General features: G+C 38.8%; 1 protein-coding gene across 5 annotated transcripts in view; it reads right to left on the bottom strand.

The window, feature by feature from the left end:
- Window positions 1-22,108, bottom strand: part of LRIG2 (leucine rich repeats and immunoglobulin like domains 2) — a 51,228-nt gene extending 29,120 nt beyond the window's left edge. For 2 of the 5 annotated variants that reach the window (XM_031457842.2, XM_031457841.2), the window contains exons 1-2: window positions 21,562-21,697; window positions 17,812-17,989 (exon numbers count right to left, since the gene is read on the bottom strand). Coding sequence is in view for 2 of the 5 variants with exons in the window: in XM_031457840.2 (XP_031313700.1) it covers window positions 21,562-21,800 (239 nt within the window). In the remaining 3 variants the exon portion in view is untranslated. Of the gene's footprint in view, window positions 1-17,811; window positions 17,990-21,561 lie in introns of all 5 variants that reach the window. The other 3 variants (XM_031457840.2, XM_010976250.3, XM_064488852.1) reach the window with 3 other exon arrangements.
- Between the last annotated feature and the right edge of the window lie 3,220 nt (window positions 22,109-25,328).

Raw genomic sequence — 25,328 nt, 5'->3', positions numbered from 1 at the left:
AAAAAAATGTTTAACCCCCCCCCCCCAAAAGCAAAGTAGCTTCAGGGAAGGGAAATTTCTCTCACTCCAATTTGTGTTAATGAGGATGATGATGGTGGTGTCTGCAGCTAATGTGTATTAAGCGCCAGGCACTCCTCCATGCACTTTATACATATTAATTGCTTAAACCAACCTTATGAGGCAAATACTTTTTACAATCCTCACTTTCCTGACACAGAAACAGGCAGAGATTAATCACTGTCAATCCAAGGTCACAAAGATAAATAAGCAAGGGAGCCATAAACTGGAAATTCCATCTCACTTCTAGCAGGTGGTTTATCAGATACAGCAGAGATTTCACTGAAATCACTCAAGAGTCTAAATATTTAAATAGGCATAAAAAATTCACCTTGATGCTTTCTGGCATCTTTTCAGGGCTGAGGTAGATTCCAGCCCACACATGCTGTCTGCGCAAGAGATGTATTATACATTACAATATGGCTAGCAATAGGGGCACACTAGAGGAACATTACAGATCACTTTATCTCACTGTGCCACCACAGCCAGTTGACAGATGCATGCAGCTTTGACCGATGTCTCTATTACAGGAGAACAATTTGCTCTCAGCTAGATTCATGTCTGCCCATCTGTAAAGCCTAGCCACTTCCGTTTAAAAGCTTAATTTACACCATAATATAATTGAGTCTAGGTCAAACAACAGTTCCAAACCTTTATTCTATACCTGGCACTAGGTATAAGCTCAAGGACACTCATGAGTGGAGGAGTGTGTCAGGAACTATTAATAGAGAAAAATAGCAATTCACTCCACATAAGAACTTTATATGCAGACACTTTTTCATCCAATTCACACTTGCTGCTGAACAACAAACAGAACTTCATACAAGCGAAAAGATGTTTATTTACTGTGCTGTTTCAACTGAAGGAAAAATTCAGCTGTTCTATTTTAAGTTAGATATTCTGCTCCAAGGTGGCTGGCTGGTCTGGCAAGTAGAGAGCTAATGTCATCTGTGCAGTAGGCTACCATAGCATGATTTAATTCTATATCTCATGCTTTCTAGAATTTTTTTTTCCTTTCACAGATTAAGGGCTTTCATTTTAATCAGTGCTTCTAATGCCCTTCCAAACCCTACTTTCCTTGGCACTGTAACTTTTGACTGTATTGAGAACTGCATAGTTCTCTCATGGATGTCAATGATGACCAGTCAGTTTTAAAGAAAGTCATTATTAAAGAAAACTAAAGCAATCAAATTAAACTCAACTTATATATGGTATAAACCACTATGTATTTAGTATCAGTGAAAACTGTCCAGTGTCTCTACAAGGGGAAAGAGTAATTTTTTCTGTATCTTTGAAGAACCTCTAGGCTTTCCAATGGAACCCAAAGGACAACTGAAATACTTTGGAGTCTCTCTACAGACTAACACTGTCTTAAGAATATATGCCTCATAGGTCAGAACCCCATATAATGAGGCTCTCTGTACCTTTCTGCAACAAATCCACACTGAATGGACTAAAAAACACTAATAGTGAACTGAAATACACTCCCAAAGTAGTACTATTGTAGAAAGCAACTAGTATAAATCAGTATAGCTATTATATCAAAATACCAGGTATGTAACTCGAACTACATGGATTGATCTGATCACCAGGTATTAGTGCTATAAACATTTTCTGAACCATGTGCCAGGCACTGTGCTAGTGCTAGGGTACAACCACTGCCAACTTTAGTAACCTTTTTGTCTTTTTTGAAAGTAACATTTGTAGCGCTCAGAGGTAGAGTCACTTCAAAACTGTAAACATAAATTCAACATCAACTCAACTATTAACATGACTTGGGTACATGGGAATACACAGACACTCTGGATCTCCATAAGCATGCCTTTTCTATTTCTTTTTTTAAAGTACACAAAAAGGGTGAAGAAGAAAAATTCAAAGACCTCTAAAATCGAATGTAAAACTCTTAATTCAGAATTTCAATAGTTTTCAAAATAAAAGTCTCTCACTACTCTTGTCAGTGGCCAGTCATTAATTCTCTTTAATTCACATAAACTAATGCTAGTTTATCTGGTTGTTTTTTTTTTTTAAGTTGAGTCCTGAAATGGAGAATTGTCTTCCAAAGACTTTCTCCTTGAAATATCCTTAAAATGCACTTAAAAATTGAAGTAATCTAATGCTTGATAAACTTAACCTAAAGAGTCTAGCTCTTTAACAGTCAATAATCTTTCCTTTATTTTTAATAGCACTAATTCCTGAATATTTATGGATATGATGTTTAGAGAGTAAAGGTCTCAGAGAAGGCCTTAAGAGTGTTGTAAATTCAGCTCCCACTCATGCTAATCTACAGGGATGCAGCTGTAATAAAAGATGAATTATTAAAGTTCTTGATATCATGTGGAGCCAGAGGTGCCATTAATGTAGCCGTTTAGTACCATCAGGGTGTAAATAATTTATAGGATGTACAGAGCAATCACAACAGTTTGAGGAGAATCAAGTTCTGCAAGCTAATTGCAAAGAAGTCCTGTAGCAACACAGATTCTGCCCAGTCACATACGTACACACTTTTGAGTCATCATCAATTTGTTTTTGAGACTCTGCAGCACTAATAGGCTGAACTGTTAACTTCAACAATGACAAAATTTCTGATAAAGGAGCCCTTTGCAAAAGTTAAAAGATAAGAACGTATTATATCTGCTAGTTCAGGTATGACAATGCTTCATGTATTTATTCAGTATAATTTGCCCTTTCTTTTGTGGATGGCAATCCCTGTTTTGTTCATTAGGGTGCATTTAGCATAATTTACTTTTTTTTTTAAGTTCTTTAAAAAATTTTTAAATTAAAAAAATTGGAGGGTATAGCTCAAGTGGTAGAGTGCGTGGTTAGCGTGCACTAGGTCCTGGGTTCAATCCCCAGTACCTCACATCAAAAAAGTAATTAAATAAACCTAATTACCTCCCCACAAATAAAATAAAATAAAAATATATAACAGTGCCTTAAAAAGAAAAAAAAGATGTTATAAAACAAAGAGCTGAGTGCTCTTTAAAAAAAAATGGGGGGGGAATAAGGTTGGGTTATTTGTTTATTTATTTATTTTAATGGTGGTACTGGGGATGGAACCCAAGATCTCATGCATGCTAAGCACATACTTTATTTAGCACTGAGCTATACACTCCCTTCCCCAGCATAATTTACTTTTGAAAATAATACTCAGGATTACCATTCTGATCAATTACAATACTGTGATTTAACAGGCTGATGACCTTGAGTACTCCAAGTATACTAAATACAAGGATTCCAAACAACTCAAAATTCTGCCTGCTTTTAGGTTTACTTTTCCTTTACCACTAACAGCTTTACACCAAAAGCTATGCCTTCTTGGAACTCTCAGCCTTCCTGTCTGTAACAGCGTTATTTGCAATTTTTCTAATTTGTTGCTTCTAATCAACTGCCAGCGGCTAGGAAACCCAGTGCCTATTAGAACTGTCTGAAGTAGGAGTAAATGAGATCTGAGTCTGAGAGGCTCCTTTATGAATAAATGCTTCTTGGAAGTATTTCTGCTTTTTGGTTGAACTAGGGATGGTGGGGATATTAGGCAAATATCTTTTAGGATAAATAAGACTATATTACAGCATGGAGCATAATGCCATTTCAAATTAAAGTTTCTACCCTTCATTTGCATTGCTTATTTGTAATACACTGTACAACACTTTTTATATGAATAATTGAAAAAGTTGGAGGTGGTAGAAAAATGGGAGCATTAATTTCAAGAAAAATAGGCGTATTTTATTTTCTTCCATTATTTTTCCCTGGGTTCTTAATAACTGAAAATATTGCTTCATTGTGGGGAATAAAACAACAAAACAAGAAATATGAGTTACACAGTTACATTTAAAAATAGAATTTTTGCATGCCCAGTTCTGGTACCTGAGGCAAGTCATTTAACCTCCCTAAACTCCAGTCTCATCTACCATTAAATAAGAATACTAGTACCAACCTCAATGGACTGCTCAGAAGATTAAAAAGATATAAATAAAATGCTTAGAATACAGGTCAGTATGTAAATAGTAGTTTATTATATAATACTAGATCTGCAATAGAATGACGGTCCAGGGTTATCATCTTTTCTGAATATTTATCTTTCTTACACACAGGCATAATCCCCTTCCCAAGGTAAAATCTTAATTACTCGGAACTACTCCCCTAAATTAACTTATTAAAATTGTAAACTAAATATTGCTTCTGAATTCCAAATAAGATGACAATAACAAGTCAGCCCATCAAAGACTTGGTCAAATTATTGATAACAAACTATATCACAAGACCTGATGCTTTAGAATAACCCAATGAAACTTCTAAGACTCTAAATACAGTCATATAATTATTAAAAGGTGTCTACCAGGAAGTTACTGTAATAGCAAAATCATAAAATAAAAAGAAACCTAAATATTTATTAAAATGGGATCAGTTAAATAACTTATTAAAGTTCCTTACAAGGAAATCTCTGCAGCCAGAAAAAAGAATAGCATAAGGAATGTGGTCAGTAACACTGTAAAAACTTTTTAAAATGATTATAAATCAATAAAAAATGTTAAAAACAAACAAACTTTGTATAAGGACAGACGGTTATTATGACACCAGATTCATCATGGTGATCACTTCATAACACATACATATGTCAAACCAATATGTAATACAACTGAAACTAACACAATATTGTATGTTAACTATATTTCAATTAAAAAATAAAATAACATAGATTTTCATATGTACTGCACAGTATAGCTTCATGTGTATGTGTCTGTTTAAAGAAAAGGGAAAAGATATATGTGTAAAACTTTGAAAAGTACACCTAAGAAAGAGTTAGCAGTGGGTTTTCCTGAGGTGGGACAAAGGAACTGGTTCCTTTTCCATTTTAAACGCTTTTGCACTTTTTTAATAGTTTACTACAAGTAATTATTATTTAAAGATAAACTCATATAATAGCTATCTTCAGCCCAGAATGTGATTGGGAAAGATTTTTAATTCTGTTACTTTTCTAAGAAATGAGAATTCCTCTTCCAGAATGTTTTCAGAATACTGCCCTAAACGGACCCAATCAGGTTAATTATTACATTGGACAAAAGGAAAAAAATTATACTAACTAGATGTTCTTTTGTATTCCTAATCAGTAATATACCTCAGAAAGATAGTGAAAAGTGCACATATACTAGACTTAATTTTTGGACTCATGTATGAAGTAGTAAACTGCATTTTAGGACTCAGTGTCTGGCCTTCAAATTTCAAGCCAGTGAACATCTGAATTTTTAGCAAGCAGTACAAAACCAGGGCATGTTAATCCCATGTTTTTAATGTCTTTTTTTCCATTTAGAATAAAAAATAATTCAGTAATAGCAGAACAAAGGTTGTTGCTTATATACGAAAATATACAGAAAGATAAGACATTTTCCATCACCATTCATGAGCATTTTCTGGGTATCAACTGGGTTCACATATTTGTCTCAGACCATTTTATATTTATATTCATATTTGTATAGACTATATTTTACTATAATTACCAAGTTATTGTAAATATTTTTAGAAGTGAATACATATTGTTTAATATAAGTTGTCTTATCACTTACATCACTGGCAGAGAAGGAAGGTCTAATCAAAGCCAAGCATTAGTTGGGTTTCTCATTGTTAATGTAATCCATCATTCCTTATCTCTACATAGTTTAACATGGCACCAAGTTTAATATCTCCTCAAATAAGGATACTTACCCTCAAGACTGGCTATGCTTTGCAAACCTGCTGCAACCTGCCAAGATTTTAATTATATAAGCAAAATATATTGATTTCAAAATAGATTTGTAAAAAATAAAATGTGTAAGAGAAACCCGAAGTTAAGAAGCATTTAGTTACAAAGTTATTTACAACACACTTCACTAATGTTGCACTGTTTATGGTTTAACTTTTAAAACTGCTCATCACTACTAATTATCCTGACAGTTATTCCTGCATTTAAGTTTATTATAAATAACACAGTTAGAGTTTCTTTTGGCAGGGAACAGCTGGGAAGGGCAAGAGAAGAGGCAGAGAATCTGCACTTTAAAAAATACAGGTTTACAGCAAAGTAAAGAAAGCTTTTTTTTTAAGAAAGCTTGCATTAACTATTCTGTTCCTTTGGTTTTTGCCTCAAACACAAAATTAATAATTTGGATAGGCTCTAATTACTCAAATTGCTTTTATTTTTTATTAGCATCAGCTGACCATCTTAACATTTCTGATGACTGGAATAATACAGAATAAACAAGCTGAGTCATTTACTTTGGCATAGAAAATATGGCATAGAAATGCACTCAGATTTTTTTTTTTAAACATTTTTGCTAAGTTCTTAATATGATGTGTTTTCTCTACTGCTTAAATGCCAGTTTTCCATTAGGATTAATGGACCTTTAAAAAGAAAGCATACCATATAAAATGTCATGAACCTAAGATGAGGAAAATGTATTTTCTACCATCAGGAAGTCAAATGATTATCTTAATGTACAAGTAATTCTTTGATTATCCATGTGCTGACTATATATGTTGTATATTAAAAAATGCAAAATATTTTTAATATAATGAAACATAATTAGGATAATAATCTCTATAAAAATAAAAGTGTTCTCCAAAGCATAAAGGACTTTTAAAGAATTAAATAAAGCACTGATCTCTTCAATTAACATTCAATAAGCAACACTGTCTATGGTTCAGTGGTTCTTCACCCCTGCTGCACATCAGCATTACCAGGGAAGATTCTAAAACACTGATGCCGGGGTCTTATCCAGACCAATCAAATCAGAATCACCGGAGTGTGAGACCTGAGCATTAGTATTCTGCAAAAGTTCTCCAAGTGACAGTCTAATGTGCAGCCAGCGCTGAGACCCATTGCACTAGTCCAGAAATCTAATACCCTAAAGCCTGATGGCCAGAGGATGCTCTGTAAAGATTCTTTCAATTCTCCTTTTCTCACCTTACAATAAACCTGCCAACAAAGATTTGATATCTACCATATGCCAGGCACTGCACTAAGTAGTATGGAACAAAAAACAGACATTTTTGGTGTTTACAGACCCCTCATGGAGTTTACAGATCACCTTAAACTAAAGCCTCACTGACATTGAAATGCCACTAAATTATATTTACTCCCAAGATGAAATTCCTATAAAATAAATTCTATTTGCACCACAGGAGAGTGAGATAGAAGGGGTAGAGGAAGGGGTGGATGCTTTTATTTCTATTTAACTCATTTCTGTTTTGCTTGGTTTCTGCAATTCAATTCAATTCTGACAGTAACTGGAGTTAGCGCAGACCCCACAAGTTAAGGGCTCAATTCCACAAGACTGCCCCCAACTTCAGACACCAGTCACAAACAGTAGGTCCCCATGTTACCCACATCTTCCATCCGACTAGGCTCCCACAACCCCCTTCTTGGATTCAGTCACCTGCTAGAACAGCTCACAGAACTCAAGGAAACACATTTACTGATTTATTAATAAAGGATATGATAAAGGACTCAGATGCACAACCAGATGAAGAGATACACAGGGCAAGATCTGGAAGGGTCCGGCTCAGGAGCCTTTCTCTCCATGGAGGTAGGATGCATCAGCCCCCCAGCACACAGGTGTTTTCACCCACCCAGAAGCTCTCTGAACTCCATACTTACAGGGATTTTGTGGAAGTTTCATCACATAGGTGTGATCAATTATTATCTCACTCTCTAGCTCCTCTCCTCTTCCAGGAGGATTGGGGGGCTCCTGAAAGTTCCAAGCTTCTAATCATGGCTTGGCCTTTCATCCTTAAGCTATCTAGAAGCCCACTAAGAGTCACCTCATTAAGTCCAAAGACACTCCCATCACCCAGGAAATTTCAAAGGATTTAGAAGTTCTGTGTCAGGAATCAGGGTCCAAGACCAAATATCAGAATGAAAAATACTTCTAGTACCCTTATCACTTTGGAAATTACAAGGGTTTCAGGAACTCTGTAAAGGTAATCAGGGGCAGAGACCAATAAATATTTTTCCACTATTTCACAGCCTACCCGCTTGGTCTCTGGTCACAGACCCTCTTACACCAAAATGATACACAACTCACAAGGTACTCGCACATTGTAAGAATCCCATTCAGTCACTGGACCGGTCCATCATCATATGGTATGAAAAATGCCTTCCAGGCAAGGCCACTTAGGTTTGCAGGCATCTAGCCAATCTTGTCAGGTTCCAAAAGCAGGCATGGTCGAGGCAAACATAGTTTCACCCTTTCAGTCATCGGGCATAAATGAACTAAGAGATTATATCATCTACTACTCTGAGTCCCTTTTGAGGTGTTAATATTGGATTTCCCTCATTATACAACCCATTTATTAATTTCTTTACCCTTAGCTATTATTATTGCTCCTTCTCGCCATGTATACCCAAACTCTTTCAACTTTGGAAAGTACATCAGGTTCAGCCACTGTGCTGGTCTAGATGGCAAACAACAATACTAGTCTAGTAAGTACCTCCCCTTCAGTCTACCCATTCACTTAAGGTTAAGGTTACAAGGCTACAGAACTACTGAGCTATTTTTACCACCAAGCAATACAGCAGAATTCATTGTTAATCTCAATTTTGCCAGACCGGGTGAAGGCACAATCCATCCTATCAGGCACTTAGGAATTCTGACCCAAAATTTAAAATTATAGTTGGTTTCTTGTTTAGAAATCATCCCTGTTCCCAGCACTTGTGTTTGCAGCCAGTCCAAAAACCCACTGCATTACGCGGGGGGGGGGGGGGGGGAGGTTTGCCATGACAATGGGAGAAAAGAAAAAAGTATAGTCATTACACCAGAATACTTCTCCCTTGGTAAGAATTGTATATTCATTCCATGTCCCCTCTTCCCCAGATCCACCAGAAAGAGGGCTCTATATGGTACGGCCACTCATTTAGCCCCATCTCATGTTGTGTGTGAGCACACTCTCATGAAGGTATATAAGCCAGCCTTCGTGTCTTTATCTCTCCCCATTTTAGATAAGCAATGTTTTAATTGCCCATTCCAACTCTGCATGAAACTAGTACTCTGAGGAGGATCTGTCTCTGCCCATTGTTGGACATTATGGGCTATAAAGTATATTCCTTGGTCCAAAGAGATGATGGTTGGCCATCCAAACTGGTACAATTATCTTCTGTTCTGGTTCTTTTAAAATATTCTTCAGCATCTGCATCTACCACCAGATGAGCAAAGCTTGGTGCAGAGCCAGTATCCAATCCTATCAGGATATCATTTGTAGCCCCCCAGGTCTACCAGCATCAGTCTCACTAGCCAGCTATGTTCAGGAACTTCCCACTAGGGGAAACCTGTCAATGCCATCTCTTTGTCTCTTTTGCTTGCAGACAGAACATTATTTGGTCAATGCTTACTGACACTTTGTGCCTCAGAGGGTACAAGACAAATATGTCTAGACTCAGCCCACCTCTGCATTGCTGCAGTGCCTCCATATCCACTCATTTCATGGACCCAAGTGACCACCTCAAGTGAGCACACAGGAACACCTGACTGCTCATTCTAATCACCTTCCAAACCTAGAAAGCACTTCTTCTGATGGGCATCAACATGTCCTACTTTAACGCACACCTCAAATTCCTACAGTAATTTCCAAAGGCCTGTGCCCCATATCCCTTTAATAGGCCAGGTTTCCATTGCTCTTTTGCCTGACCATATGGTCTGGCCATAGGCCATGGCCCAGGAGTCAGTAAAAATTCAAGCATAGGGATTTTTACCTATGTGGAAGTAATTCTTCCATTACTCTTAGAAAACAGCATGCAATTCAACCCACTGAGCTAATATGCCTTTACCTTCTTCTCAATCAATGGTGGCCTTCAAACAAGATATTGTCTGTTCACCTTGGAACTGCCATCCATAAACCAAGCAGCTCTTTGTTGGTCAGTTATGAGCTGCTTATAGGACAGTGCCAAGTGACCGTAGAATCCAGCAGCTTCTCACAGTTTCAGAGTCAGTTCTGGGGGAAAAGAGCCTCCCTGCTCTTTAGTGTCTCCTCCTCAATTTCCTAGGCAGTATGATCCTGCATAAGCCATTTCCACTTTATTATGAAACTCTTTGGGGCACTGCCCTTCCCACTGGAGTGTTCATCAGACATTAGGCAAGACATCATGACTATTTCAGGTTTCGAGATTGCTTTATGACTTTTACTCATAGTGGCAGTTTGAATTAATGCCCAATAGCATGCCAATAACTACTTTTCAACTGGAAATTCTCTAGTCCAAAGTCTGAGTAGTTGTTGCTGGGAGGCACTCAGAGGCTTCTGCCTTAAGCTCCAGTCTACCGTACACACAGGGCCATCACAGAGGATTTGTCCATACCAGCACTCCAGCTTCTATTCTATGCTCGCTATGTGGGCTTGGGCAATCTACTGGTTCCTATTTAGCATGTCCAACTAATAATATTGTGCTTGACGGGTAGATTTATACGCCTGTTTCAGGATCCTAGGTGGAGGAAACATTCTCCAACCAGATACTATGTCCATCTACATAATACAATCAGGTAACAGTCTGATCAAACATACCATTTCCCTACAGACTTTTACCTTACATTCTTACTATAGCCCCCATTAAAACTTACATTAAGAAATTCTGGGAGGGGAAGCAGTCCCCAGCCAGACATAACATTCATTCCCATTCAACATCCAGGTAAAGGAGATACAACATCTTTATATAAATCCTGTTTAAACATTTCAACTTTCATTATCCTATCAACCGTTATGTTGTCATGTTCTCAACTGTGTCAGGTTTCACCAATGGGTTTTGGTGCCACACAGTGCAAGGGGCTCTCCTATCAAGGAATCCTCGTAACTTCTCTACCTTCTAACTGGTTATCTTACTCACTTTATGCAAAAGGCTTTGGGTCCTCCCCATGGGTTGAGGCAAGGGACCATGGCCCTTTTGTCAATTTTTATGTCATTTAATCTGCCTAACCAATGCTCCAAGCAATTGCTGGTCAAGTTTCTCATCGCAGTCTCTGCCTTGCATGTTTAGATTTCTTCAAACAAGGGTAAACAAAGCAGACTTGTTTGGGGCCCTTTAATGTTGGGAGATCAGGAGGTCCCTTTGGCTTGCCCAACCTTACACAGTGCAGTGTTAAAACCTTTGTTTTGAGAAAAAAAAATGTGACAATGAATATATATATGTTCATGTATAACTGAAAAATTGTGCTCTACACTGGAATTTGACACAACATTGTAAAATGATTATAAATCAATAAAAAAATGTTTAAAAAAAACCCTTTGTTTTAACCCCATTAATATCTGTTTTATTCATCCCATTTCTTAATAACCATCTAAAAGCTTTCCATTCTGCTGGGTCAAATTCTGTGATTCTTCCCTTTTTCCTTTGTTTTACTCCTGAAAATATTTGCTTTGTTCACCTTATTTCTTAATAACAGTTTAAAAATGTCCACCTTGCTAAGACCAGTTCCTTGACTCTCTCCTCTGCCTTTCCTCATTTTCTTGTTAATTAACCTAATGTTGCTATTAGCATCTACGTAAGAGCCGCAGGGGAGGCTGAGACAGTAAATACATGGGCCTCCCCACTGTCCCCTGGTTTTGAGCAGCAAGGTTATATGGGGTGTCAATGTAAAAGAGTTCCCATTGACAGCAGCGTTTACAATGGACAGGGTAACAGGCGTATTCAGTGGATGAATATCCCAATTATCACAAAGATAACCCCACACGGCTTATATATGAAGCATACCATCTGCTTCATCAGTGTTGTTCCACTTGACATTTATTGGAGGTAGGTGGCCCTCTTTCCCAGGATAAACAGACCTTACAGTGGCTTTTGCCCAAACCACTAGGCTGGCTGTTCCCTCAGGAATAACCTGTTTTGTGTGTGGATCATATATGGCCATCAAAGACTGTTTCATAGTGAACTGTGGATCCTCCATCAACCCAAACATGGCTCTTCCCCACTGTAGCATCTAAAACCAGATACTCCTCCTAAATTAATTACTCCCACAATCCATTTTAACAAAGGTTCTTCAGGAAGCTGATGTTATACTGATCCACAAAGTGAAAACAACTCCCTCACACTATACTTCTCATTTCAACAATTTCTTGGTTTTGCCCCCCTCCCCAACACTGACTACATTCTTGGTGACCAGAGGTCTTAGAGGTACTTTCTGTTGTCTATGCATAATTTTTCCCTTGTTGAGCAGCTTTGAGGCTATTGAGTGAAATCTGAGCCTGGTCTAGCATCAAGGTCTGATCCAGCACTCTTTTAATTTCAATTTTACTTGTTGTAGATAACAATAACCAAGGGATTGAATACTCCACCTTTTTCTTACTAGTTTCCATTTCCTTATGCATCCAGCGAACCAACATGCTGGGAATTGGATCCATCTCTAAATTCCATTGTTAACCTTTACTATTAGTAATTGAGAGCAGCATGGCTGCTCCTCCAGACCACAGATGACCACGTGGTCACCTAGGAGTCAAAGGTTCCACATCCCCTGCCTTTTTATCCTTTCTTCCCAGACCACGTTTCCATGAGCCAGGCTCATTCTAGCAAATCTCACTGCTGTGATTCCAAATGTCTAGGAAAAACTCTGTGTGTTAAAAGGAAGAAAAAAAAAATCAATGACACTTGTTAAAACCCAGTAAAAGATTTTATTCGAGGTGGTACAGTTATCTCTATGAGTATAGGGACTACTACCATGAAACTCTGCAGTGGGGGAAATAGACTGGGTTCAACTCCAAACACTGCATGGGAAAGTCGGAATTTATAGCCAAGGAGCTAGGTGATCAACTAAGGAGAGTGGATGGAAAACTACTAAGAGCAAACAACAAGAGTAAGGGGGGTTCTGGTTAAACAGACCTAACTAGATTCTTGCTGAAGACAAGCTATGGTGATCAGACATCAGATGGAAGGTGAGAACCTGGATCAGATATAGTGTGATCAGACATGAAGGGTAAGGGTTTCTTGCTAAACTGATTTAGCAGGATTCTTGCTTAAACTGTACCTTACAAAGTATATAGATGAGCCTGGAAGAAGGTGGTTCAGGAGACTGATTAAAATTTGATCAAAGAATCTTTGTCAGTCCCCTTTCTTGTTCAAGGAAAGAAGAGACATTCTTCTTTCCTCTGAACAATGTAAGTCTATTTTCTTATTCAGTAGCCTTTTGCTCATTAAGGACCAGGTGAACCTTCTGTTGGGACTTGGTATTAGAGGATATTTGCTCAACGGTGCCAGCAGTCAGGCATTTAATGAATGGAGTTTCTATGAAAATAAAAATCAAAAGTAACAGAGATCCAGTTTCTCAGTTCAGAGAACAGCTAGTTGGTATTCTCAGATTTGAGCTTGAAGCATCTTTAGATGGTAGAGTGAGGATGGCAATGGCCATCTGAAGTTTATATCAAGTCATCCAGCTTCAGCTCATAGGATTTCGGGAAAAGGATAGTTTTAGTTCTCAGTGATGGGAGAAAAACTGGAAACAGTTTGGAGAGTTATAGCCAGATACTGGAGGAAACTAGTGAGAATTTGGTAAGGACTGGCAAAATGTACAAGACGGAATCCACAAGGGTGCACCATAGTTTTGCATTGAAACAAACAAAAATTTCTCTCCAATCAACTTTTTAATTCTTGTTTACAAAATAATTCTGGTTTCATTAGATTTGGCCTAATTATTTATGTAAGTGCAGGAAGAATAGTGACTGACAATATAGGCTCTTTTTGAATTGGTTTTGCTGGAACTTTTCATAAGGAATCTCAGATTAGGCTTTTTAAAAACCTCTCAAGGCCAGGAAGTCAATCTAGGAACTAGCCACCAGACTCATCTCCCATTCCTACAGGTTCAGGTGAACTCCTCTCTTCTTGAGGTCCCCAAGATATCCTAAGGTTCCTGAGCATGCTGGGAAGGGACTTTCCTTGCTCACCTATAAAGCTGAGAACCCGGTAAACCAGATGTGAGGCCAGTTTTTCTAAGAGCACTGGCTCCATGAAGTCAGCCTTAATCTCTTAAACCATGCATGGTTCATTCTCAAATATAACATTTCAGTCAAAGTCGTGGTAAGATAACTAATGTTTTCAACTTATCCTGTTACAAGAGCAGATTCTTACTGAATTTACTCAAATTATACTGTTATGAAAATAAGAAAACTGGCTAAAAGTTTCTGAATTCTGGAGGGATCAGGTAGGGAGAAAAAGTAATTGTTTCATCTTTGTTCATAAAGGTATAAACTATCAGACTGTTGTAAGCTAGATAACTTAAGATAAAAGAAAAAGGTTCTTTAAATCTGATGAACAAAACATTAAAGAACCAGCAATATTTTAAACAAAGAGCCATAAAAAAATTATAACCATCCTCATCAGTTCATTCAGTCCGATGTTAACAATTCTTGTTCTGCTTGATCTTAGATTAAGTCTTATGAATCCATCAGCTTCTTCATTACTTCCGGAAATTCTTATTCAGTCCAGTGGCATGGTCTTACTGATGCCATCATGGAGCATTCTTGCCTGTGGCTGACTGTATGTGCTTTCAGAGAAGAATGAGAGTAAAACAACGACTTGTCTATGAATGAAGGAGGACTTAAAATGGCCATGGTTAAAGTTCCGATGAGAGTTCATTTGATAAGGAAAACTAGTTATTTCTGTGGCATACAATATTTTAACATAATAATCAGACAACAAGACTATTTCAAATCTCTATGAACTTCATACCTTTCTATAATACCTATATTAGTAACATAAATCCATACAAAAACAACCTAGGAAGGTCTGTTCTCATTCTTTATTCAACAGTGCTTCTCATGTAATTTAAAATACCAACTAAACCTAATTAGTCTAACATCTCCTTTTACAAGGTGAGAGACAAATCCTTTGAAGTTTTCCAGGGGACTTCCAGAAAATCTCAAAGTTAGTTTGAAATCAAAAAGACTCCATTTAGAATTTGATTTGGGCAAGTTGTCAAAAAAGTCAAAAGGTTTAAACATTTGACTAAATAAGATCACAGGTCACTGTGAAACAATACTTAGTTATCTATTTAAACAAAGTGATAATTAAAAGATTTCAAAGACAAATACAGAAAGTCACATAGCCATTAAAAAAAAAAAACAAAAAACTTAGCTCTTCTAATACTGAGAAGACTCAATTTTTAAAAGTAATCAAAGACCTGATAAAGACAACATGAAGCACAGGAAATTATTTTGATAAGATACAAGATCTTTGTTTCTGAGGCAGATTACTTAAAAGGTAAAGGAAAATCTTTTTCCAATTTCTTAGTAAGAGTAAACCAATAATCCAGTAAACCTTTGGGATTCTGGTTTTACATGAGTATACTTTTGACATTAAAGTTCACTTTTTTTAAACCTACAAATAAATCCCTTCAATCTTAGCAACTTGACCACACACAAAATTCCTGTTCTGCAAACCTTCTACAACCATTTTTTCTTATTTCCATTCAGTTTTTGTCCTATATTTTTCCTCTTTCTCATTCTGGAACAATCAGTCTACCTTAAAATAAAATTACTTCTTTCTCCCTCAACAAAACACATCCTTAATACCCTGCATACTTTGCAAAGTTTTTTTCTCTTCATTCTCACAGTTTCTAGTAGTTTCATTTATATATATTGATTATAATTTTTAAACATTAGTAACCTTTTTGTTTTTAACAGAGAAAACTAGGAAGTAGGCGATTGTGGGCTGTCATATATTAGTTTTCTGTAGTAAGTAGAAAATTTATGAATATACAATTTCATAATTTCTAGAGGCATATAATTCCTCAGTGCAACTGTTCAGTATAGCAAAAAAATGTTTATAACAGATCCAAATATCTTTAGCTTCTTTATACATGTAAAAACAAATGCCAAAAATATATAAACTTAGGTTCAGTACTGAATGTTTCAGTAGTTCATCTTACTTACAAATGACCTTGATTTTTATTTTAGGCAGACACAACAAGAAACAAAGCTAGCCATCATCTCAAGTTATTTCCCTATTAACTATTTCTGTAACACACGTTAGGCAAACATCACAAAAGCAAAAACCTAAAAAGGTTACATACGTGGTCTTTCCCCCTCTTTTCCTCTATTTTACTGCCATGCTTGACATACATCAAGCAATTCATTTTTATTAGACATTTTATCCTTAGTTTTGGTTTAATGTCTGCATTATATTTAATGCTAACAACTCTGAAGACACGACTGTTTTTATTTTACCAACAATTTTCAAATTAGCTTTATTACAAAAAATTATCCTAGATCATGTGAACATAAAACATTGTGTTAGTTTCTCTATTTCTGAGAGTTTCAGGAATACTTAATTTATGTAATTGCTCTTTATCTCTAAGTCAATTTAAACAGAACTCTTTTAAAGGATGTAGTAAATTAATTTGGTGGTAACACCCAAAAGTAGAAAAATGTCATATATCCATAACATATATACAGATGTACATAAACATACAGAGACACACAAATAGAGAGCTTACAGTTTTCATTCAAACAATTTAGCCAGGAGTTAGTAAAACAAAGGAATACAAATTCACTGGTTTATGTAAAATAATTAGCTCTTGTCTTTTCTCTACTTTGTATTTTTATGTAAATTGTGTTTATGGCAAATGGGACAAGTTAAGATTACCTGTTTACCAATTTTGTAGAGACAACCTTCCCTTGCTCTGATATGTAATCTTATGGAGGATATGGACCAAACTTCAGGCATTGACTAAGGAGACATCTATAGGCTGTCTGACTCTCCAGAGCCCACCCAACTGGCCAAAACATCCAGCCTATTTCCAATTAGCCTTTTTCCCTTTCAGCCTCAAGTAGTTGTTTCTGGGCATCCCTAAGTCCTTTAACAGTCCCCAGTAGAGGCCAAGGAGCCCAAAGTTCAAGTGACTATAAAGACTAGGATGGAAAAAGGACTGGCAGGGGTGGACATAGGGAGGAAGGCATTTCGAAGGAGATATTATCATAGAATTCAGGGGAACTGGTGGTTAAGTGGGGAAAGGAAGAGCAGAAGCAGTGGGGAGAGGTCTCAGAGGAGTCAGTCTGGAGAGATCTCAAGTTTCCCAAAGAAGCCAATGAAGTTCTACATTATTCTCAACAAAAGCACAGCAACAACAATGAAGACAGACAGAGATGGTGGAGAATACAGTCAGCAGGGGTTCCAGAAGAGGGTCTGAGTCATCTGATAAGTTCCCATGGGAGAAGCTGGGCCCAAGAGAGAGAACACAAAGGCCTCACAGAAAGCCAGGAAGAAAGACTTCCCAGATGAGGAGTCTGGGAATAGTCCAAAAAAAAGAGCCAAGAAGAGCCTTCCAGCCCAAAGAGTCAGGGAATAATCTCTACTCAGGAAAAAAAGCCATGAAGGAGAGATTTCCAGCCCAGTAAGTACCTTTCAAACCAAGAAGCCTAGGGTTAACTCAGCTTCTAACAAACAGCTACTTGCCTGGGACTCTAACTGAGCTTTCCTGAAAACAGAGGAACCTGGGATGTTAACCCACCCTGTGTTTTTTATCTGGGACTCTAATCCTTCTTCTGGAGTATTCAGTTGATCTTTGACACAGGGGTGAAGGGCACCAACCCTCTGCATAGTTAAAAATTCACATAAAACTTGTAACTGGCCTTCTGTATATGTGGTTCCTCTATATCCAAAGTCCTGCATCCACAGATTCAACCAACTATGGATCATGTAGTATGTAGTATTCATTACTGAAAAAAGCTGCCTATAAGTGGGCCTGCACAGTTCAAACCCATGCTGTTCAAGGTCAACCATACTCAAGACTCTCAAGAATCAAAATCTGTCCTTACCAGCTTCCACGGACGTTTGTCCGGAGCAATGGTTCAGGAGTCGGACTCACCAATGGATCCCCGATCAATCAGTCAGGAGTGAAGATAAAGGCTTCAAAGGTACGCACTTAGGGTCCTGGGTGAGAGGTCCGGGGGTCCAATGATGAATCTGATCCTATCCCGAGCTGTGGCACCATAACTGTTAAAAGGAAAAAAGTACTCAATGACACTTGTTAAAGCATGGTAAGGAAGACTTTGGGGGTGGGGGACCTCCTCAATAGGTATAGGAACCACTGCAATGAAATTCTGAAGTGGGGAAAAGAGACTGGATTCAACTCCAAATACTGCATGAATAAAAGAAAGTTTATAGCTAAGGAGCAGTGTGGGGCCAGTGAACAGAAAATTACTAAGAGGAGACATCAGGGGTATGGGGAGGAGGGCTGACTCAACAGACCCAACAGGATTCTCACTGAAGACAGGCCCAGGCAGTCAAGTATCACCTGGGGGAAGGTGTAGAAGGAGAAATCTGATCAGATATTGAGGATGGGGGATTTCTACTGAACTAACTTAGCAGGGTTATGGTTAAAACTGCATTTTACTAGGATATGCACAGATTGTCCAGGAGAAGGTTCAGGAACCTGACTAAAGACTGGTCAAGCAAAAAACGTCTGTCACTGGTTTCTCCGTTTACTCACATACATAATATACTTCTGACACCAGATATGTGCTTTTTTCCCCCCACACCAACCAATTCTCCAACACCAGCTGGATGTCTTCCAGTTCAATTCAATTCTGGCACTAACTGGAGTTAGTGCAGACCTCTCTGGTTAAGGGCTCGGTCACAGAAGACTGCCTCCCACTTCAGACGCCAGTCACAAGTAGTAGGTCCCCTTGTTATCCACAACTTCTGTCTGACTTGGCTACAAACTGGAAGTTCACACAACCCCCTCCTTGGATTCAATCACCTGCTAGAACAGCTCACAGAACTCAGGAAACACTTACTTATGTTTACCGGTTTAATATATAACAAAAGATATGATAAAGGACACAGATGAACAGACAGATGAAGAGACACACAGGACGAGATTCAGAAGGGTCCAGCACAGAAGCTTTTGTCCCCGTGGAGTTGGGATGCACCACCTTCCCAGCATACCTCCCAGTAGCTGTGTTCACCAACCCAGCTCTCCAAACACCACACTTTGGGAATTTTGGGGGGAAGCTTCATCACATAGGCATGATCAATTATTACCTCAATCTCTAGCTCCTGTTCTATTTCAGGAGTGGGGGGGGGGGGGACCGAAAGTTCCAAACTTCTAATCATGGCTTGTTCTTTCTAGTGATGCTCCATCCTAAAGCTATCTAGGAGCCCACCAAGAGTCACCTCATTAGGTCAAAAGACACTCCTATCACCTAGGAAATTATAAGAGATATAGAAGCTCTGTACCAGGAATCAGGGTCAAAGACCAAATGTAAAACAAAAGATACTCCTAGTTCTCTTATCACTGTGGAAATTACATGGGTTTCAGGGGCTCTGTGCCAGTAACTGGTAGCAGATACATATTTTAAAAACCAAGATTAATAAATGTTGTCTACCACCTTTTTTATAATTGCCACAAGTTTGCGCATTTGAGTTTGAATCACTAATATGTTCAAAGCATTCCATGTATTTTAAAAATTCAAAATTACATCAAGAAACCCATGTGTACCTGGTGGTTTTACAGGTAAAGGCAACCAATGAAAAAAAAATGTTACACTTCTCAATTTAAAACAGCACAATCCCATCTTTTAATATTCTGCGAGTTCTTCTGATAATATAAGACTTCCATCCGATTATATTTCTACAAGAGAATTGCTCTCCAAGGCATTTCACTTCAAATGAAAATGTCAATTTCATTATAGGACATTTAAAATTTTTGAATGTCATTTGCCTTTAGGCAATCTGTCTTGATTAAACAGGAAGCAAACAAAGACACAAAATAAATGTATCTTACATAAAACTACTTCTAATTATTATTTATCCACCAATGAAGGATCTTTTAAAAAGTAGGCCACATTTATTTCAATTACAGGTAAATGAAGTTGTGTTGTTTTTAAACTTGTACCAGATTTATTCTGTCATAATCAGGTAGCTGTTCCAAGAATTTCTTAGAAAAATGCACTTGCTGCATTACAAAGATGCTGTGTCGGGAGAGTATAGCTTGAGTGGTAGAATACATGCCTAGCTAGCATTCATGAGGTCCTGGGTTCAATCCCTAGTACCTCCATGAAAAAAACAAATAAATAAGTAAACCTAATTAACTGCCCCACAGCAAAAATAAAAACGGGGACAATGATGCTGTGTCTGTAATTCAGACTATGCTGCACATTGATATGAATTTTCAAATTTTATTTGCTTCAACAGAACCAGAATTACTACAGATGTCACTATCATAAAATAACAGAAAACACATTATGGGGGAGGGTACAGCTCAAGTGGTAGAGCAAAAGCTTAGCATGCATCAGGTTCTGGGTTCAACCCTCAGTACCTTCTCTAAGAATAAATAAACAAACCTAATTACCTCCCCTTCACACCAAAAAAACCCAAACAAATAAACAAACAAAAAAACCCCCACATTATTATACTGCAGATCTACACTACTACCACAGTTGGTTATTTAAGTTACCTTACTACAATTTTTCTCAAGGAATTTATGAAGGAGCTTTCTTTCCTAACATAACCTATTTGCAAATGTATAAATGCTTTAACCTCTGCAGAGAGAGACATTCTATCTGTATTCCATTTCCAATGAAAATCCAAGCTGCCTCTCATATTTTAATCACTCCTCAAGCTATTCTTTCTTTTGTGACAACTTTTTTAGCGACGGCTCTATTGAAAGTCTGTCCATTAATAAACGCACCGCTCAGTTAGCGGCAAAGAAATAACTGTATGTTTGTTAGTGGTTAAGAAGCCCCATAATTGGGGCATTTAATACCTACTATTGCTCCTAATGCCACCAGGCTGACTCAGACTAATGAGCTCTCCAGGTGCCACTAACATAGGCCTGTCAAGATAAGCCTGCAACTGTAGAGTCTCCAGAAGAATTCGTCCAACCATAACTTGCTTCTCATACATAAACAGCGGGGCTGATTTTTCAGGTTCTTTGCCACAAAGAAATGCACTGAAAACAAAGCATCACTTAATTTTGGAAAAAACTCGCCTTCCCTTTACAGTGAACCCTAAATTAGATCAAGTAACAGTGTTTGTAAAGCTATTTATTCAAGGTACTACTGGATCTCCTAACACATTGTTTTAATCCTGTTAAGTATCAAAAGTACAACACAAAATTAGCCAAAACTCGAACTAGGGTCAAAAGAGTTCGTAAGTCTTTACAATCGTGGTTATAAAATCACGTGCCTGGGAACCATTCAAGCTGATACATGGATGATGCAGCCCAGATGGCGAGGAGCCTCAACCATCCAGAGCCAATGCCGGTGCCCAGGACCGGTAAGCCCTTAACAATATCCGCGCCCTAACTCCTGCCAGCCTTGGAATCACAGACTACCTGGCCTCAAGAATCTTAACCCTGGTCTTCATACAAGTGTCCAGACCCGTAACACCAGGTCTTCCGGCTCCCACCACCCCCTTAAAAGTTCGCAACATCGCAGTGGCATTTCCCTTCGGAACTTAGGCTCCCGACCACGCCCTCCGACCAGGCCGGACCCCTTCCAGGCCCCCTTGGAGGGGGAACTTCCCCCTTTCCTTTGGTCCCCGCTCCCTGCAGCTCTACTCACAGGCTGGTCGCGTCGGGGGGCAGCGAGCTCAACAGCGCCCTCCAGCCGGGCGCTGGTAGTTTCCTGCGACTGCAATCCAGCAGAGGGATGCGGCAGGAGCAGGGTGCGGGGCAGAGACCTGCCCGGACAGCCGGCAGCAGGAGGAGGATAGCCTGGGCGAGGAAAAGGAGCCGGGAGAGCGGTCCGGACCCACACTCCAGCAGCGGCTCCTCCCGGACGCCTTGGGGCGCCGGCGCCATTTTTCCTCTCCCCCGCCCCCGACCTGGACTAAGCCGAGAAGAGCTGCCAGCTGGAAAAGGCAGCTCGGCGGAGACGTCGGGCGGCTGCGCGACCACCCAGAGCACCGGCTGTCGCCTGTACCCTCTAAAGGCAGGCTAGGGGAGGACACGGAGCAGCAACGGGGGCGGCGGCCGAGGACACAGGGCTGAGGCCCTCCGTACAGCGCTCCTCCGCCCCGCGCTCCTCCGTCCCGCCCCACGACGCAGCGTCTTCACGCACAGGAGCCAACCAATCGGTGCCACAAGACGAGGTCGCGTCGGAGGCGGGCCTACATGAGGGGCGGGGCCGGAGACAGAGAGGACTTAAAGGTGTCCAAGGCTTTGTGGCGCCCCCTGGGTTCTGCCGCCTTTTCTCCGCTGGAGGGCGCAATAGCTCCTCAGGAAGAAGTGGAGGCCGGAGCGCTGGAAATCCTCAGTCCTGATTTGGGATATATACATTACAGCAGGAGGAAAGGATCTTTTAACTTCTCTGGGCCGCAAGAAAGGGGAATGGCAGAAGGGGTGCCTTCCAAGTCGCGAACAGGAAGGGGTGTCTTCCAAGTCGCAAACACGAAGAGGGCGTGGGAACTTCCATCTAGCCCGTGGGCCTCGAGTGCCAAGCTGGGCCTCCTCTGCGCTCTCCTGCTGGTCTTCGACTCCTGCAGTCCTGCAAGTGGGGGGCAACTCCCGCTCTCCTAACGGGAAGCACGTTACCGGTATCAGTTGATGGACTCATAAGCTCCTGAAGGCAAAGTCCCTGTTTATTCATCTGTATACCTCCAGCTTCTATTCTAGCTTGGAGTTCAATAAATGGGACCCCACCTGCAAGGCATGTCTTTAAGAAAATACTCTTCTCTAGTTTGGAGAATGCTGTTCTGTATGTACACTCACTGTCAGAAAATCAAGCGGGACGTGTAATTAAGGAGGGTGTTGAACAGTCAACAAAGTGAATGCTGGGTGTGAGGAATTTTTTTATGTATCCTGAAGCAGAGGCTATGGAAAACCTGAAAAAGTGAAGTCTGGCCACCTTATGTTCACTCAGACATATATTATATTCAAGATTATGGATAAGACTTTCAGAATAATAGTGGTAGTTTAATTACCATAGTGTTTTTATACTTTTCAAAGAGCATTCGCATCTCTTAACACTGATCCCTCAACGACCCTACAATTTACAGAACAGTTGTTGACGAGGAAACAAACCCAGAGAGGTTAAACTACCTTAGCCAGAAACAGGCACGCTGGCATTACTATGGGTTGTCTGACTCTTGTAAATTAAAAACCTGAGCAGTTTAAAAAGAATAATGCCTAGGTCATAGGGTTGTCCTATAAAGTAACTGAAATCAATTTTTCCATGGCAAGTTTGGAGTTACAATTATGCTTTTAAAAAACATTTTTCCATTTCTTAATACTGAAATATTTCTTGGAATCAAGGACGTAACTAATGCTGCAATCCAAACTGAACTTTTAAAGCCAAAACAGCAGAGTGAAACTTACTCTTAGCCTCCTTACCCTGGCTGTTAAGAATACTTAATAACTTCCACCAAGAAACTGGGCACAGGCAGGGGCCCCACAAAGGGGGGGGGGGCATCTTAGTACCTCTCTGTATTATAGTTTCAAAGCTTCTCTATGGGTCCATCAGAAATTCCTGCTCTCTACCCTGTGTCTTCCCCAATAAGTGGTGCAGGTAACACCAGCTGGGAGTCCCCCCAGCTCTTAATTCCTCCTGCACATTATTTTTTACAATTTTGATAGCACTATCTTTGTACTTATATATCTTATATATCTTTGTACCCCCGTAGAGACTAGCATAGTACCTGGCACATAATATCAAACATTCAATAAATGTTTGATAAATGACTAGACAATGAGATTATTTTACACTCTACTTGATAAAGTTCCCTAAAAATTTTTCTTTAAAGCTTTCTTTGTATGAAAAATCTCAATATACATAGCAATAAAGAGAATCATAGCATAAGCCCCCATAAATCCAACTAGATTTAGCAAATACATGTTTTTAATAAAGAGTTTAGTGATCTATTTCTCAATAAAAATGGAATAAAGGGTTTTTATTTTCATTGCCCTAGGATTATCTAATTAATCCTTGGGTGCAAAAGTACCTGGCCAGAATTTTTAGAGTTCAATGTAACCCATAAGCAGAGATAACTCAGCTCCAGATTCCTAAAGAAAACTGCTCACTTTGGATCCACTGTTCCAGACCTCTGTATAAACACCACTCCCTTAAAATTTAGCTTGTCCATCTCCCATTATCTCTCATATATGTGAGAGACAATGAGGTGATACCTCAGTGTGGTTCTGATTTGCATTTCTCTGATGATTAGCAATGTTAAGCATCTTTTCAAGTGCCTGTTGGCCCTCTGTATGTCGTCTTTGGGAAAATTTCTAGTCAGATCTTCAGCCCATTTTTTGATTGGGTTGTTTGGTTTTTTTTGATAATTTGAGCTGTATGAGCTGTTTATATATTTTGGATATTAACCCCTTGTCAGTAACATCATTTGCTAATATTTTCTCCCATTCAGTAGGTTGGCTTTTTGCTTTTTTGATGGGTTTCCTTTGCCGTGCAAAAGCTTTTAAGTTTAATTAGACCCCATTTGTTTATTTTTGCTTTTATTCCTTTTGCCTTTGGAGACAAGTCCCCCCAAAATACAGCAATGATTTATGTCAAAGAGTGTCCTATGTTCAATGTTCTATGTTCTGCCTATGTTTTATTGTTTAAGGTCAAACATTTAGGTCTTTAATCCATTTTGAGTTTATTTTTGTATGTGGTAAAAGGAAATGTTCTAATCTCATTCTTGTACATGTAACTGTCCAGTTTTCCCAGCACCACTTAAAAGAGACTGTCTCTTCTCCATTGTGTATCCTTGCCTCCTTTGTCGTAGATTAATTGACCATAAGTGCATGGATTTATTTCTGGCTCTCTGTTCTGTCCGATTGATCTATGTCTGTTACTGTGCCAGTATAAAGATATGGGAATTTCAAAGGAAAAAACAAAACTACCTTTACACTGGATATGATTGTCTGAAGAAAAAAATCAAAAAAATCTTCAAGTAGACTATTGGAACTAGTAGAAAGGTTCAACAAGGTGTGACTACAAGATCAACATACTAAAATCAATGTTATTCGGATAAGTAGCAATAATAAAATATAATTTCTAAAAGATAGCATATGTAATAGCAATAAAAACTAAAAGATTCTTAAGAGAAACTAAAAGATACCTAGATCAAACAAAGAAATGCAAGAGAAAAAGTGTATAGAGAACATTATAAAACATTATTGAAAAGTATTTTTAAAAGGCCTAAGTAGATGGAGAGTTTTGCTGTGCTTTTAGACTGAAAGAATCATTATTACAAAGATGTCAATTCCCCCAGGTTGATTTGTAGATTTAATGCAACCCCAATAAAAGCCCCAAATATACTGGTATTGCAAGGGGAAAATAATTTTTTTTTCTTGGAGAAAAAAAAAAAATGTAGAACTTGCTTTACCAGATAC

This window comes from Camelus dromedarius, chromosome 9 (genome assembly GCF_036321535.1).
Source record: "Camelus dromedarius isolate mCamDro1 chromosome 9, mCamDro1.pat, whole genome shotgun sequence".
In the NCBI taxonomy this organism is placed as follows: domain Eukaryota; kingdom Metazoa; phylum Chordata; class Mammalia; order Artiodactyla; family Camelidae; genus Camelus; species Camelus dromedarius.
The sequence above is the reverse complement of the archived record's forward strand: the minus strand, read 5'-3'. Positions and strand labels throughout refer to the sequence as shown.